General features: G+C 43.9%; 1 protein-coding gene across 1 annotated transcript in view; it reads right to left on the minus strand.

The window, feature by feature from the left end:
• Positions 1–415: 415 nt before the first annotated feature.
• The window catches only part of kcnh3 (potassium voltage-gated channel, subfamily H (eag-related), member 3), a gene marked incomplete in the record, with an annotated part of 212,318 nt that continues 195,889 nt past the window's right edge, over positions 416–16,844 (minus strand). Inside the window, 4 exon segments of the mRNA XM_031805813.1 lie at positions 416–3,195; positions 3,304–3,356; positions 6,620–6,720; positions 7,869–8,125. Of these exon segments, the coding sequence (XP_031661673.1) occupies positions 2,251–3,195; positions 3,304–3,356; positions 6,620–6,720; positions 7,869–8,125 (1,356 nt within the window).

Below are 16,844 nucleotides of genomic sequence, written 5' to 3' on the forward strand. Positions count from 1 at the left end.
ATAACAGGATCAAATGTTAAATGTTCTTTGCTTTTAGCCGTTTGGTTTGTTCCTCTCAGAATCGTCTAAACTTTTCCTCTCCCTGACGTTTCAAACCTTACTGAAGCTCTGATAGAATGAATCTTACCATTTTGAAAGATATGCAGACCTGAAAGATGGACTTGGTCAGTGAGTACTGTTTTTTTTTTGTCCTCGGACAAGGTGGAGGTACAGCAAAGTTGTTTATCAATGTGGGGCAGGTGAAAAACGAGTCCCAGGTGTGACAACTGAACGTGTGCATCAGTTGGAGGTTCACTGGTTACAAGGGTATTACCCTGGTTGATTAAATCAACTTGGAAATGGGATGTGAAACCACTGAACATCACATCACAGACAAAGAGTCGGGTACAAAACATTACAGAAGCGTGGATCTTATAAAACAACACTTTGTTTATTGTTGTATCGTGTTTCTGGGAAAGTTGGTAAGAGTTAATAAAATACATCTTAAGCCTGTCCAAACCTCTGGCAGCACAGTAAGCCCACCCCCTCTCCCCTCGTTCTGAAACAAGCACATTCCTCATGCAGTTAGCTGTGACAAGCATTAACATCTTGACCCCTGACTTGCACCCTTTGTGTGCCACTCCTCCAACACATCTTCACGCATGCTCATCCCCAGCCTCATCCTCAGTCTCATCCTCAGCCTCATCCCGTTACAGAAAATAGAAACCAGTATCTCAATCTGACTGTGCCCCCCAAAACAACTCTAGTGCACCTAGTACACCGAGCACCAGACAATGCTCATACAATTAGTACTCTGACCACTTCAGCAATGTCTGAGCCTTGTGTCTTTGTAGGATAAACCTGCTCCATCCAGAGGTTGACACTTAAACATGGGATGCAGATGATGCTGCGGACATGGCAGGTGTGTGTGTGTGTGTGTGTGTCCGTGCGTGCGTGCTTCAGTGGAGGCTGCTGAGGCGAGGACGGCTCATAATAATGGCTTGAATTGAGTTTAATGGATGGAATGGAGTGAATGGAACGGTATAAAATGTGTTTGTTTCCATTTATGCCATTCCAGCCATTATTAGCCATCCTCCCCTCAGCAGCCTCCACTGGTGTGCTTGTGTGTGGGCTTTGATATGACGCTGAGATGTCTCTGGTTGAACTAGCGATGGACGAAAAAAGGCCAGAACACCCGAGTCCAACAGGAGATTTTAACACACATTCTACATAAAATAAATGACTTTCAAAATAAAAGTGAGGCGTTCGTAATGGTCAATGGCTTAATGGTCAACGGTAAATCACAACATAATCACCAGGTGTGGATGATATGATGTATACGACTAGCGGTGTGTGTGTTCCAAGGAGAAGGCACGAATGGCTGGATGCCTAAAGCTGGAGTTGATGTGGGAACTCATTCACTGTACAGTCTGGTTGTCACTCATAGACCTACTGTATATTCCACTCACCCACCCGTATGCATGGCTTCTTTAAACCTAAACCTGGCCTCTGTGGCACACCGGCTCCCTCCCTTCTACCTGCAGACCTACTGCGGTGTTGTCTTCATGTTTTGGTTGGTTCCATGTGTTTTGTAAGCTCTCTGATTGTCTTGTGTTGAATATGGCCACTTGTTGGAGGGACAGAACTGATTGTGTGTGTAGGCTGGATTGAGACTTATAGGATGTCACATAATGTGAAACCACAGTGCAAGTGTGTGTGTTCTTTGTGGAGATGTATGTAACAAATCACCCCCATATAACAAGTAGCAGAGAAACTCTGAAGAAACATTAAGTTGAAGTTAAATGAACTCCTCATTTGAAGTCAGCCGTGGTTGATATTCAAGCAACAGATTTTAGTATAATTTTGAAACCACACAACAGAGGTTGAACTAAGGTTTACATTCCCAGTCCTATGTACTGTCTGTGATGTCATGAAGGGGTGGTTGGTTGGGAACATTTGGCAAGAAGAGGAGTAGGATGCACATTTCACTTATGACATCATGAAGTCCATAGACGGAGGAGGATGTGTTGCTTTAACATGACCAGAGTGCCTGATCAGAGTACTGTTAGAACTGGTGTCTTGCTACTGTCCTGGTGGGGTTATTTTTCAGTGATGCTATTGGTTTCCACCTATAGTCATTTTGATCTCTGTCTGTCTGCCTGTCTGTCTCACAGGTTCAATGTTGCATTGTGGACGAGCGAGCTACGTACTCTCCTCTCTTCTCTTCATTCTGTCTCTGTTGTTTCTTCTTGCATGTCATCTGCCTCTCTGTCACAGAGCTGGCCCTTCCTCGTCCATATAGCTGATGTGCTCCATCATCTGGGAGCGTCTCTCCCCCCTCTCTCCTCCCCTCTCCTGCATCTCCAGCGCCAGGTGTCCTGCCTCCAGCCTGGTGCCCCTCTGCGTCTCCCCCCTCAGAGAGTCCAGGGAGAACGGGCCCAGGGAGAGGGTCGAGGGGTAAGGAGAGGGGAGGGGAGGGATGAGGGGAGTGGAGTAGGAAGAGGGGAAGACCAACTTCAGCTTATGGTCTCCAGGTGAGGAGCTGAGTGACGGAGGAGCGGAGCAATGGGAGGAAGGCGGGGGCGTGTTGTCCTGGGAGGGGGGCGGGGGGAGCAGGCCCCTGCTGTGGCTACCAGATCGTGAGTGATGGGGACCCTGGCAGGGAGAGCAGGAGGGGGAGGAGGAGAGGGACAAGGAGAAAGAGAGCGAGGGGGACATGGTGCCAGAGGCTAGGGTACATCTGTCCTGGGCAGAGGGAAGGAAACTGTTGCTAGAGGTGGTGTGGTTGGAGAGGTGGGGTGACCCCCTCATGTCTTCTGTCCCAGGGGAAGGGGGGTTGGACTGGGGTAAGTCCTTAGAACTTCTCTCTGGGGAGATTGGAGACTGGGTCTGGGCTGGAGGCCTCTGTGGAGGGGGGGTTGGGAGGAGGCAACTTGGCAAGCCCACGTTCCCCGTGTCAGCACTGTCCATGTCCAATAGTGAGCAGGACTGCGTTCCTTGGGGGTGGGGCGACGGGGAGCAGGGCGGGGCTGGAGGTGGGACCACCAGAGGTGTGTTGGAGGATGGTTTGTTGGCACTGCTGGGGGGTGGAGTCAGGCTGGGCGTTATGGCTGTCAGGATTGGCTGAGGCGCCACAAGGAGGAGGGGCCGGAGCAGGCGGGTCATTTCCTTTAGCTCCTGGCTGAGATGAGAGACTTGCTGGGAGAGAGTGCTCATCTGTGGACAAGACGGACAGACACTTGAGAGTTAGGTGTCTTATATGTTATGTTACTGTGTGTTTATGTTGATTCATGGATTCTAGGATACCTAACTACAACCTCTCACCTCGTCACTCAGCTTAGAAACACTCTGCTTGATATCTGACTGCTCCAGGATCCCTACACACACACACACACACACACACACACACACACACACACACACACACACACACACACACACACACACACACACACACACACACACACACACACACACACACACACACACACACACACACACACACACACAGAGAGATGTAAGTTCCTTGTTAAAATATGTGTTGGATAGTGAGAGCAGCAACAGACTAGTGGGGAGAAGATTGTATTTATTATGGATCCCCATTAGTTCCTGCCAAGGCAGCAGCTACTCTTCTTGTAGTCCAGCTAAATTAAGGCATTTTAAAAACATTACAATACATTCACAACAGATGTCACAACATATCAAGTGTGTGCCCTCAGGCCCCTACTCTATTACCACATATCTACAACACAAAATCCATTTGTACGTGTGTGTATGTTATCATGCGTCTGTGCCTGTTTGTGTTGCTTCACAGTCCTCCACTGTTCCAGTATTTTTATCTGTTTTTAAATCAAATTTGACTGCTTGCATGAGTTATTTGATGTGGAATAGAGTTCCATGTAGTCATGGCTCTATGTCGTACTGTGCGCCTCCCATAGTTTGTTCTAGACTTGGAGACTGTGACGAGACCTCTGGTGACATTTAAAAAACAAAATGTTTTAATTGAACCTTTATTTAACTAGGCAAGTCAGTTAAGAACAAATTAAGAACAAATTCTTATTTTCAATGACGGCCTAGGAACAGTGGGTTAACTGCCTGTTCAGGGGCAGAACGACAGATTTGTACCTTGTCAGCTCGGGGGTTTGAACTTGCAACCTTCCGGTTACTAGTCCAACGCTCTAACCACTAGGCTACCCTGCCCCCGTCTTGTAGGGTATGCATGGGTGTCTGAGCTGTGTGCCAGTAGTTCAAACAGACAGCTTGGTGCATTCAACATGTCAATACCTCTCACAAATACAAGTAGTGTTGAAGTCAATCTCTCCTCCACTTTGAGCCTGGAGAGATTGACATGCATATTATTGTTAGCTCTCACAATATGTTATCATGCGTCTGTGCCTGTTTGTGTTGCTTCACAGTCCTCCACTGTTCCAGTATTTTTATCTGTTTTTAAATCAAATTTGACTGCTTGCATGAGTTATTTGATGTGGAATAGAGTTCCATGTAGTCATGGCTCTATGTCGTACTGTGCGCCTCCCATAGTCTGTTCTGGACTTGGAGACTTTTAATCCAGGAAAAAATTACCCTGTTTTAGGTCAGTTAGGATCGCCACTTTATTAAAGAATGTGAAATGTCAGAATAATAGCAGAGAGAATGATTTATTTCAGCTTTTATTTCTTTCATCACATACCCAGTGGGTCATAAGTTTACATACACTCAATTAGTATTTGGTAGCATTGCCTTTATTTTGTTTAACTTGGGTCAAACGTTTCAGGTAGCCTTCCACAAGCTTCCCACAATAAGTTGGGTGAATTTTGGCCCATTCCTCCTGACAGAGCTGGTGTAACTGAGTCAGGTTTGTAGGCCGCCTTGCTCGCACAATCTTTTTCAGTTCTGCCCACAAATTTTCTATAGAATTGAGGTCAGGGCTTTGTGATGGCCACTCCAATACCTTGACTTTGTTGTCCTTAAGCCATTTTGCCACAACTTTGGAAGTATGCTTGGGGTCATTGTCCATTTGGAAGACCCATTTGCGACCAAGCTTTCACTCCCTGACTGATGTCTTGAGATGTTGCTTCAATATATCCACATCATTTTCCTGCCTCATGATGTCATTTATTTTGTGAAGTGCACCAGTCCCTCCTGCAGCAAAGCACCCCCACGACATGATGCTGCCACCCCCGTGCTTCATGTTTGGGATGGCGTTCTTCAGCTTGCCTTTTTCCTCCAAACATAACGATGGTCATTATGGCCAAACAGTTCTATTTTTGTTTCATCAGACCAGAGGACATTTCTCCAAAAAGTATGATCTTTGTCCCCATGTGCAGTTGCAAACAGTAGTCTGGCTTTTTTTATGGTGGTTTTGGAGCAGTGGCTTCTTCCTTGCTGAGTGGCCTTTCAGGTTTTTGTCGATATAGAACTTGTTTTACTGTGGATATAGATACTTTTGTACCTGTTCCTCCAGCATCTTCACAAGGTCCTTTGCTGTTGTTCTGAGATTGATTTGCACTTTTCGCACAAAAGTACGTTCATCTCTAGGAGACAGAATGAGTCTCCTTCCTGAGCGGTATGATGGCTGCATGGTCCCATGGTGTTTATAATTGTGTACTATTGTTTGTACAAATGAACGTGGTACCTTCAGGCGTTTGGAAATTTCTCACAAGGATGAACCAGACATGTGGAGGTCTACAATTGTTTTTCTGAGGTCTTGCCCGATTTCTTTTGATTTACCCATGATGTCAAGCAAAGAGGCACTGAGTTTGAATGTAGGCCTCGAAATACATCCACAGGTACACCTCCAATTGACTCAAATGATGTCAATCAGAAGCTTCTAAAGCCACGACAACATTTTCCTGGAATTTTCTAAGCTGTTTAAAGGCACTGTCAACTTAGTGTATGTAAACTTCTGACCCACTGAAATTGTGATACAGTGAATTATAAGTGAAATAATCTGTCTGTAAACAATTGTTGGAAAAATTACTTGTGTCATGCACAAAGTAGATGTCCTAAATGACTTGCCAAAACTATAGTTTGTTAACAAGAATTTTGTGAGTGGTTGAAAAACGAGTTTTAATGACGCCAACCTAAGTGTATGTAAACTTCTGACTTCAACTGTACATAGACACACTGGATATGCTCAAAGCAAGTGGCATGTCGTTAGTAAAGATTGAAAAAAGTAAGGGGCCTAGACAGCTGCCCTGGGGAATTCCTGATTCTACCTGGATTTTGTTTGAGAGGCTTCCATTAAAGAACACCCTATGTTCTGTTAGACAGGTAACTCTTTATCCACATTATAGCAGGGGGTGTAAAGCCATAACACAAGTTTTTCCAGCAACCGACTATGATTGATAATGTCAAAAGCCGCACCAAAGTCTAAAAAAACAGCCCCCACAATCTTTTTTAGCATAAATTTCTCTGCCAATCATCATTTGTGTAAGTGGTGTGCTTGTTGAATGTCCTTCCCTATAAGCATGCTGAAAGTTTGTTGTCAATTTTCTTAATGGTTGCTGCTTATTAGTAACTGGGATACGCAATTTCATAAATGTGTCAAGTGCAGCGTCGGGTTGCTCCTCATTACACATTACGGACTAACAAATATTCTTTACATCAACAACATAGGAATCGCTACAAAATGTTGTATTACCTAGTCCTGGGGATGGTTGACCACTGTGTACCAGCCTGGAGCTAAACTCAAACTTCTGGGAGGAGTTCACACTGCTCTCTGTCTCAATACCATCCACAAACCTAGAAAGAGAGAGAGAGAAAGAGAGAGAGAGAGAGAGAGAGAGAGAGAGAGAGAGAGAGAGAGAGATGAAAATGAATAAACACACCAACATTGTTGTGGAGGAAGTTGAGCTCCATCAATTTAAGCCCTGCTTTCTCAGCCCTTTTTCTCTCCCATTTCCATTTCTCCTCCTCTCTACTCTACCCATTCAACCAATTCAGTGCCTTTTGAGTGTAACTCGCAACAACAAAAACTTGATTTCACCTCATTTTAACATTCTATCATAAAGAACACATTTTCAACTTCATAAAAAACTACATTTCCCATCTCGAGATGTTAAAAAAAAACAATACTATATTAAGTGCAGGGTTGACCGTATCACGGTTGACCGTATCAGTGTTGACTGTAACATGGTTGACGATTTAATCTTAAATCAGCCATAAATCCTCTTGTTACAGAGGGAATAGAAGCTTGTTATGTGGAACAGGGAGTGTAAATTGACTGCAAGCTTCACCCCAAAAATGTAATTGCTAAAACATTTCTAGCCTGTCTATTTATGAGTAATGGCGTTGATGTGTTATACTCCGTCTCGCTCAGTTTTCCACAAAACACCAGAAATTTTACAGATAAAGTAGAACCAGCTCACCTGCTTGTACACTATGATTTGACTACTATGATTTGACTATTATCTTCCATTTTTATTTTGAGAAAAAAAGGAATAGTTTCACCATATTAAACCGAGTTCAGTTCATGTAACAGGGTTGACCTTAAAATGAGGGACAGACATTAATCACATGAAATAAATCGTCTTCAGACGTTGACTTTGTCAAAGCAACAGACTAACTAGGACTTCACAATGATGGTGGAGATATTGTTTGATTAAGTTGAAATCATCCTAGAAGTGAAACAGGGTTGACGCAGGGACATGACAAAATGCAGAATTTTAGCACTTTAGCAAAGCCTTCATTCACAAAACAAAACAAATCTGATTTGATTGTATTCTCCATGTGGTCTATATTAAAGGGCACTTCATTTAATATAACAGGATTTTAAAATTCAATATTGGTGAAAAATGTATATTTACGTGGAACGACCCATTGGTTGCAAAACTTTGTGTGCGTGCGTGATGTGTGTGTGTGTAGAATGACTGAGTCTGTGTTTTCCCTACCTTGGACTAAGCTCCAGTGGCGCACTGCTGAAGCTGACCACAGGTATCTGCAGAGTGGGGGGGCGGGTGTGTTCTGAGGGGGGGCGGAAGGGTCGAGGGTGCAGCAGGGGCGAACGCAGGGGCGAGTTGAGAACCCTGGTCAGACGTCGAGGGGAACGAGGGGCACGCGACACAGAACTCTGCTCTTCATCACCCTCCTCATCTTCCTTAATGGAAGACAGCTTCTTCACCAAACTTCCATTACTCTCCCAGTCCACCTGTGGAGAGATAAATGGAGAGAGAGAGAGCAAGAGAGAGAGAGGGAATGGGAGGGGGTGAGCAACCAAGAGGGAGGGAGGGGAGAGAGAGACGTGATAAAGGTACATTCAACTATACGAAAGCATCAGATAGGTGTAAACTATATAATATCTAATTCCTTCAGCTTTTTCTCTAGAGTTAGGCTTTAGGAATAGGCTTTAGGAAAAGGCTTTAGGAATAGGCTTTAGGAATAGGCTTTAGGAATAGGCTTTAGGAATAGGCTTTAGGAAAAGGCTTTAGGAATAGGCTTTAGGAAAAGGCTTTAGGAAAAGGCTTTAGGAATAGGCTTTAGGAAAAGGCTTTAGGAAAAGGCTTTAGGAAAAGGCTATAGGAAAAGGCTTTAGGAAAAGGCTTTAGGAAAAGGCTTTAGGAAAAGGCTATAGGAAAAGGCTATAGGAAAAGGCTATAGGAAAAGGCTTTAGGAAACGGCTTTAGGAAACGGCTTTAGGAAAAGGCTATAGAAAAAGGCTATAGGAAAAGGCTTTAGGAAAAGGCTTTAGGAAAAGGCTATAGGAAAAGGCTTTAGGAAAAGGCTTTAGGAAAAGGCTTTAGGAAAAGGCTATAGGAAAAGGCTTTAGGAAAAGGCTTTAGGAAAAGGCTTTAGGAAAAGGCTTTAGGAATAGGCTTTAGGAATAGGCTTTAGGAATAGGCTTTAGGAATAGGCTTTAGGAATAGGCTTTAGGAATAGGCTATAGGAAAAGGCTATAGGAAAAGGCTATAGGAAAAGGCTTTAGGAAAAGGCTTTAGGAAAAGGCTATAGGAAAAGGCTATAGGAAAAGGCTTTAGGAAAATGCTTTAGGAAAAGGCTATAGGAAAAGGCTTTAGGAAAAGGCTTTAGGAAAAGGCTTTAGGAAAAGGCTTTAGGAAAAGGCTTAGGAATAGGCTTTAGGAATAGGCTTTAGGAATAGGCTTTAGGAATAGGCTTTAGGAATAGGCTTTAGGAAAGGCTATAGGAAAAGACTTTAGGAATAGGCTTTAGGAATAGGCTTTAGGAATAGGCTTTAGGAAAAGGCTTTAGGAAAAGGCTTTAGGAATAGGCTTTAGGAAAGGCTTTAGGAAAAGGCTTTAGGAATAGGCTTTAGGAAAAGGCTATAGGAAAAGGCTTTAGGAATAGGCTTTAGGAATAGGCTTTAGGAATAGGCTTTAGGAAAAGGCTTTAGGAATAGGCTTTAGGAAAAGGCTTTAGGAAAAGGCTTTAGGAAAAGGCTTTAGGAATAGGCTTTAGGAAAAGGCTTTAGGAAAAGGCTTTAGGAAAGGCTATAGGAAAAGGCTTTAGGAAAAGGCTTTAGGAAAAGGCTTTAGGAATAGGCTTTAGGAATAGGCTTTAGGAAAAGGCTTTAGGAATAGGCTTTAGGAAAAGGCTTTAGGAATAGGCTTTAGGAATAGGCTTTAGGAAAAGGCTTTAGGAAAAGGCTTTAGGAAAAGGCTTTAGGAAAAGGCTTTAGGAAAAGGCTTTAGGAAAAGGCTTTAGGAAAAGGCTATAGGAAAAGGCTATAGGAAAAGGCTATAGGAAAAGGCTTTAGGAAACGGCTTTAGGAAACGGCTTTAGGAAAAGGCTATAGAAAAAGGCTATAGGAAAAGGCTTTAGGAAAAGGCTTTAGGAAAAGGCTATAGGAAAAGGCTTTAGGAAAAGGCTTTAGGAAAAGGCTTTAGGAAAAGGCTATAGGAAAAGGCTTTAGGAAAAGGCTTTAGGAAAAGGCTTTAGGAAAAGGCTTTAGGAATAGGCTTTAGGAATAGGCTTTAGGAATAGGCTTTAGGAATAGGCTTTAGGAATAGGCTTTAGGAATAGGCTATAGGAAAAGGCTATAGGAAAAGGCTATAGGAAAAGGCTTTAGGAAAAGGCTTTAGGAAAAGGCTATAGGAAAAGGCTATAGGAAAAGGCTTTAGGAAAATGCTTTAGGAAAAGGCTATAGGAAAAGGCTTTAGGAAAAGGCTTTAGGAAAAGGCTTTAGGAAAAGGCTTTAGGAAAAGGCTTTAGGAATAGGCTTTAGGAATAGGCTTTAGGAATAGGCTTTAGGAATAGGCTTTAGGAATAGGCTTTAGGAAAAGGCTATAGGAAAAGACTTTAGGAATAGGCTTTAGGAATAGGCTTTAGGAATAGGCTTTAGGAAAAGGCTTTAGGAAAAGGCTTTAGGAATAGGCTTTAGGAAAAGGCTTTAGGAAAAGGCTTTAGGAATAGGCTTTAGGAAAAGGCTATAGGAAAAGGCTTTAGGAATAGGCTTTAGGAATAGGCTTTAGGAATAGGCTTTAGGAAAAGGCTTTAGGAATAGGCTTTAGGAAAAGGCTTTAGGAAAAGGCTTTAGGAAAAGGCTTTAGGAATAGGCTTTAGGAAAAGGCTTTAGGAAAAGGCTTTAGGAAAAGGCTATAGGAAAAGGCTTTAGGAAAAGGCTTTAGGAAAAGGCTTTAGGAATAGGCTTTAGGAATAGGCTTTAGGAAAAGGCTTTAGGAATAGGCTTTAGGAAAAGGCTTTAGGAATAGGCTTTAGGAATAGGCTTTAGGAAAAGGCTTTAGGAAAAGGCTTTAGGAAAAGGCTTTAGGAAAAGGCTTTAGGAAAAGGCTTTAGGAATAGGCTTTAGGAAAAGGGGAAGGGGCTAGATGCGTTTTTTCAGACTAGGCTAGAGGCAAGGTTGAGTGGGGAATGATAATGATCCACAACACAAGAAGACCACAGTAGCCTAGAGTAGGTGCAGTAACACCACAGTACCAGTGGGAGGTAGACTTGTACCATCTAGTCCCAGCTTCTCTCTATGAGTTAGATATCCATTCCTCACACACACACTTCCATCCATCCCTGCCCCCACCCCTCTCATCCATCCCTGCCCTCGAGCCCTCCACTACCATCCTCACCCAGCCCTCCACTACCATCCTCACTCAGCCCTCCACTACCATCCTCACTCAGCCCTCCACTACCATCCTCACTCAGCCCTCCACTACCATCCTCACCCAGCCCTCCACTACCATCCTCACCCAGCCCTCCACTACCATCCTCACTCAGCCCTCCACTACCATCCTCACTCAGCCCTCCACTACCATCCTCACCCAGCCCTCCACTACCATCCTCACCCAGCCCTCCACTACCATCCTCACCCAGCCCTCCACTACCATCCTCACTCAGCCCTCCACTACCATCCTCACCCAGCCCTCCCCTACCCCTCTCACCCAGCCCTCCACTACCATCCTCACCCAGCCCTTCCCTACCCCTCTCACCCAGCCCCCTACCCCTCTCACCCAGCCCTCCCCTACCCCTCTCACCCAGCCCCCCTACCCCTCTCACCCAGCCCCCCTACCCCTCTCACCCAGCCCCCCTACCCCTCTCACCCTGCCCTCCCCTACCCCTCTCACCCAGCCCCCCTACCCCTCTCACTCTGCCCTCCCCTACCCCTCTCACCCTGCCCTCCCCTACCCCTCTCACCCTGCCCTCCCCTACCCCTCTCACCCTGCCCTCCCCTACCCCTTTCACCCTGCCCTCCCCTACCCCTCTCACCCAGCCCTCCCCTACCCCTCTCACCCAGCCCCCCTACTCCTCTCACCCTGCCCTCCCCTACCCCTCTCACCCAGCCCTCCCCTACCCCTCTCACCCAGCCCTCCCCTACCCCTCTCACCCAACGTCAAATGAATAATACAACAATGTCCTCAGAGACAAACATGACTTCTAAAAGCCGAAGAGCCTAACAAAGCAGGAATGAGTGGGCTATGAGATTACATGAGAAGGCGTTGTGTTGAAAGGACAAGCTAAATCTACTGGTCTTAGACCACAGGGAACACCTGCTACAACACATTACTAAAGGGGGAAGGGAAGGAGGGAGAGGCTGTGTTTAATTGTTCTGACCTTACAGATGCCAGGTGGTGCCAGTCGTGTGTGTGTGTATGTGTGTGTGTGTGTGTGTGTGTGTGTGTGTGTGTGTGTGTGTGTGTGTGTGTGTGTGTGTGTGTGTGTGTGTGTGTGTGTGTGTGTGAAGGTATATCTCATCCACTATCTAAACAGAGAGTTTGTACCTGAATCCATAACACATGTCCATAGGCCTCTTCAGTAAATGAGATAATGAAACCATAACACATGTCCATAGGCCTCTTCAGTAAATGAGATAATGAAACCATAACACATGTCCATAGGCCTCTTCAGTAAATGAGATAATGAAACCAATACACATTTCCATAGGCCTCTTCAGTAAATGAGATAATGAAACCATAACACATGTCCATAGGCCTCTTCAGGAAATGAGATAATGAATGGGTGTGATATTTCACCATGTGGACAAGCCCAGACCCCTTTCTCTCTCTCCTCTGTTTTCTACTCTTCTCTCTGCTTTCACTTTGAATCAAGACTCTTATTGTTTTATTAATTTAACCTTTATTTAACCAGGGGAAACCCATTGATCAACATGACACAAACCATTTACAATTTCACATTACAACAAATTCAATTCAAAAGCTACTGATAAAATTACAAATCAATCACAACATAAATCAAAACAAGTGCAGTTATCTTACCACATTCCTCATCAAAGTCCTGGACTGGCTATTTCTCTCTCTCTCTCTCTCTGTCTCTCTCAATTCAATTCAAGGGGCTTTATTCTCTCTCACTTGAATTCAAGGGGCTTTATTCTCTCTCACTTGAATTCAAGGGGCTTTATTCTCTCTCAATTGAATTCAAGGGGCTTTATTCTCTCTCAATTGAATTCAAGGGGCTTTATTCTCTCTCAATTGAATTCAAGGGGCTTTATTCTCTCTCAATTCAAATCATGGGGCTTTATTCTCTCTCAATTCAATTCAAGGGGCTTTATTCTCTCTCAATTCAATTCAAGGGGCTTTATTCTCTCTCAATTCAAATCAAGGGGCTTTATTCTCTCTCAATTGAATTCAAGGGGCTTTATTCTCTCTCAATTCAAATCAAGGAGCTTTATTGGCATAGGAAACATGTTTACATTGCCAAAGCAAGTGAAATGGATAAACAAAAGTGAAATAAACAGTAAATATTACACTCACACAAGTTCCAAAATAATAGAGACATTTGCAAATTACTTAAAGTACAGAAGGGAAAATAAATAAACATAAATATAGGTTGTATTTACAATGGTGTTTGTTTTTCACTGGTTGCACTTTTCTTGTGGCAACAGGTCACACATCTTGCTGCTGTGATGGCACACTGTGGAATTTCACCCAGTAGATATGGGAGTTTATCAAAATCAGGTTTGTTTTCAAATTCTTTGTGGATCTGTGTAATCTGAGGGGAATATGTATCTCTAATATGGTCATACATTGGGCAGGATGCTAGGAAGTGCAGCTCAGTTTCCACCTCATTTTGTGGGCAGTGCGCACACAGGCCGCCGTATGCTCACTGAGTCTGTACATAGTCAAAGCTTTCCTTAATTGTGGGTCAGTCACAGTGGACAGGTATTCTGTCACTGTGTACTCTCTGTTTACGGCCAAATAGCATTCTAGTTTGTTCAGTTTTTTTGTTAATTATTTGACACATTTGGAAGAATTATCTTTTTGTTTTCTCATGATTGTGTTGCTGTCCTGGGGCTCAGTGGGGTTTGTGTTTGTGAAGAGAGCCCCAGGACCAGCTTGCTTAGGGGACTCTTCTCCAGGTTCATCTCTCTGTAGGTGATGGCTTTGTTATGGAAGGTTTGGGAATCGCTTCCTTTTAGGTGGTTGTAGAATTTAACGGCTCTTTTCTGGATCTTGATAATTAGCGGTTATCGGCCTAATTCTGCTCTGCATGATTTATTTTGTGTTTTACGTTGTACACAGAGGATATTTTAGCAACATTTTGCATGCACAGTCTCAATTTGGTGTTTGTTCCATTTAGTGAATTATTGGTTGGTGAGCGAACCCCAGACCTCTCAACCATAAAGGGCAATGGGTTCTATAACTGATTCAAGTATTTTTATCCAGATCCTAATTGGTATGTCGAATTTTATGTTCCTTTTGATGTTATAGAATGCCCTTCTTGCCTTGTCTCTCAGATTGTTTACAGCTTTGTGGAAGTTACCTGTGGCGCTGATGTTTAGGCCAAGGTATGTATCGTTTTTTTGTGTGCTCTAGGGCAACGGTGTCTAGATGGAATTTGTATTTGTGGTCCTGTCAACTGAACCTTTTTTGGAACACCATTATTTTGGTCTGACTGAGATTTACTGTCAGGGCCCAGGTCTGTGCAGAAGATCTAGGTGCTGCTGTAGGCCCTCCTTGGTTGGGGACAGAAGCACCAGATCATCAGTAGACATTTTACTTCAGATTCTAGTAGGGTGAGGCCGGGTGCTGCAGACTGTTCTAGTGCCCTTGCCAATTTGTTGTTATGTAGAAGAGGGTGGGGTTTAAGCTGCATCCCTGTCTCACCCCACGGCCCTGTGGAAAACGCACTCTTGCTGTTTGTGTACATGGATTTTTTTATATTGTATTTTTTCCCCCAACACCACTTTCCATCTATTTGTATAGCACACCCTCATGCCAAATTGAGTCAAAAGCATTTTTGAAGTCAAGCATGAGAAGACTTTGCCTTTGTTTTGGTTTGTTTGTTTGTCATTTAGGGTGAAGGGTGAAGTTGTGGTCTGTAGTACGGTAATTTGTTAAACAGCCAATTTGACATTTGCTCAGTACATTGTTTTCACTGAGGACATGTACACGTCTCTCTCTTTTCTCCCTCTCTCTCTTTTCTCCTTCTCTCTCTGATCAGCACTCTTTTCCCCCCTCCTATCCTCCCCCGCTCTCCTCATATCAGTCTGTCTCCTCCCTTCACAGTAGCATGTCTATGTTTAGTTCCCACTTCCTAATATTAGCTCAGAGCCCAAGAGGCAAGTAGGGGCTGCCTCACTGTGCGGGGGTGTAATCTATACGTCCATGGCTGCAAAGCATGCTGAAGTGGAAGAAAACGTGTGTGTGTGTGTTTGTGCGTTGGTGTGTGTGTGTGTGCTGGTGTGTGTGTGTGTGTGTGTGTTGGTGTGTGTGTGCGTGTGTGTGTGTTGGTGTGTGTGTGTGCGTGTGTGTGTGTTGGTGTGTGTGTGTGCGTGTGTGTGTGTGTGCTGGTGTGTGTGTGTGCGTGTGTGTGTGTGTGCGTGTGTGTGTGTTGGTGTGTCTACACTACAGTGTGAACAGGGCTGACTGGTGTTCTCAGAACATTGTGTTAGTGTTCCCTCAGCTCCTGTGTCATGAGACCCAGAACATTGTGTTAGTGTTCCCTCAGCTCCTGTGTCATGAGACTGTCAGTCAGAAGTAAGTGAATCGGCAGAGACAGTGGGGAGGGAATATATTTATTGCTGTTATAAAAAAAAGAAGCTATTTTCCCAAACCCCCCTCCCTCCAGCACTACCCCCCCAATCTAAACAGGGGCAAAGTGCACATCGTATTCTGCTAGACTATCAGTGTTCAGAGGTGGTGTTTCTGCAGTGATTGTTTGATGAGAATAAGAAGGGCGTCACTGAAGGCTGTTGTTGTTTCTGGTTTGTCTTGTCTTGGCTTTCTGTTCTGTTCTCCACTCCCTGTGCTCGGTTTTAAATACATAATACACAGTCAAATCTGCATCTATTTACTCCTGAGGTGCTGACTTGCTGCACCCTCCACAACTACTGTGATTATTATTATTTGATCCTGCTGGTCATTTATGAACATTTGAACATCTTGGCCATGTTCTGTTATGATCTCCACCCGGCACAGCCAGAAGAGGACTGGCCACCCCACATAGCCTGGTTCCTCTCTAGGTTTCTTCCTAGGTTTTGGCCTTTCTAGGGAGATTTTCCTCGCCACCGTGCTTCTACACCTGCATTGCCTGCTGTTTAGGGTTTTAGGCTGCGTTTCTGTACAGCACTTTGAGATGTCAGCTGATGTACGAAGGGCTATATAAATCCATTTGATTTGGATTTGATCTAAGAAGCACATTTGGACAACTGTCCACACCCCTGGCTGCATTATTGATGTTCTGAGACATAAACAAACACATGTACAGTACAATTCAAACATTTGGACAAACCTACTCAATCAAGGGTTTTTCTTAATTTAAGACATCAAAACTATGAAATAACACATATGGAATCATGTAATAACACATATGGAATCATGTAATAACACATATGGAATCATGTAATAACACATATGGAATCATGTAATAACACATATGGAATCATGTAATAACACATATGGAATCATCATGTAATAACACATATGGAATCATCATGTAATAACACATATGGAATCATCATGTAATAACACATATGGAATCATCATGTAACAACACATATGGAATCATCATGTAACCAAAATAACAAAAATGTATTGAACATGTCAAATGTATTTTTTATTTGAGATTCTTCAAAGTTACCACCCTTTGCCTTGATGACAGTTTTGAACACTCTTGGCATTCTCTCAACCTGCTTCACCTGGAATGCTTTTCCAACAGTCTTGAATGAGTTCCCACATATGCTGAGTACTTGTTGGCTGCTTTTCGTTCACTCTGCGGTCCAACTCATCCCAAACCAACTCAATTGGGTTGAGGTCGGGTGATTGTGAAAGCCAGGTCATCTGATGCAGCACTCCATCTCTCTCTTTCTTGGTCAAATAGCCCTTATACAGCCTGGAGGTGTGTTTGCGTCATTGTCCTGTTAAAAAACAAATGATTGTCCAACTAAGCGCAAGCCGGATGGGATGGCATATCGCTGCAGAATGCTGTGGTAGCCATGCTGGTTA

Source organism: Oncorhynchus kisutch, linkage group LG26 (assembly GCF_002021735.2).
Source record: "Oncorhynchus kisutch isolate 150728-3 linkage group LG26, Okis_V2, whole genome shotgun sequence".
Taxonomy (NCBI): domain Eukaryota; kingdom Metazoa; phylum Chordata; class Actinopteri; order Salmoniformes; family Salmonidae; genus Oncorhynchus; species Oncorhynchus kisutch.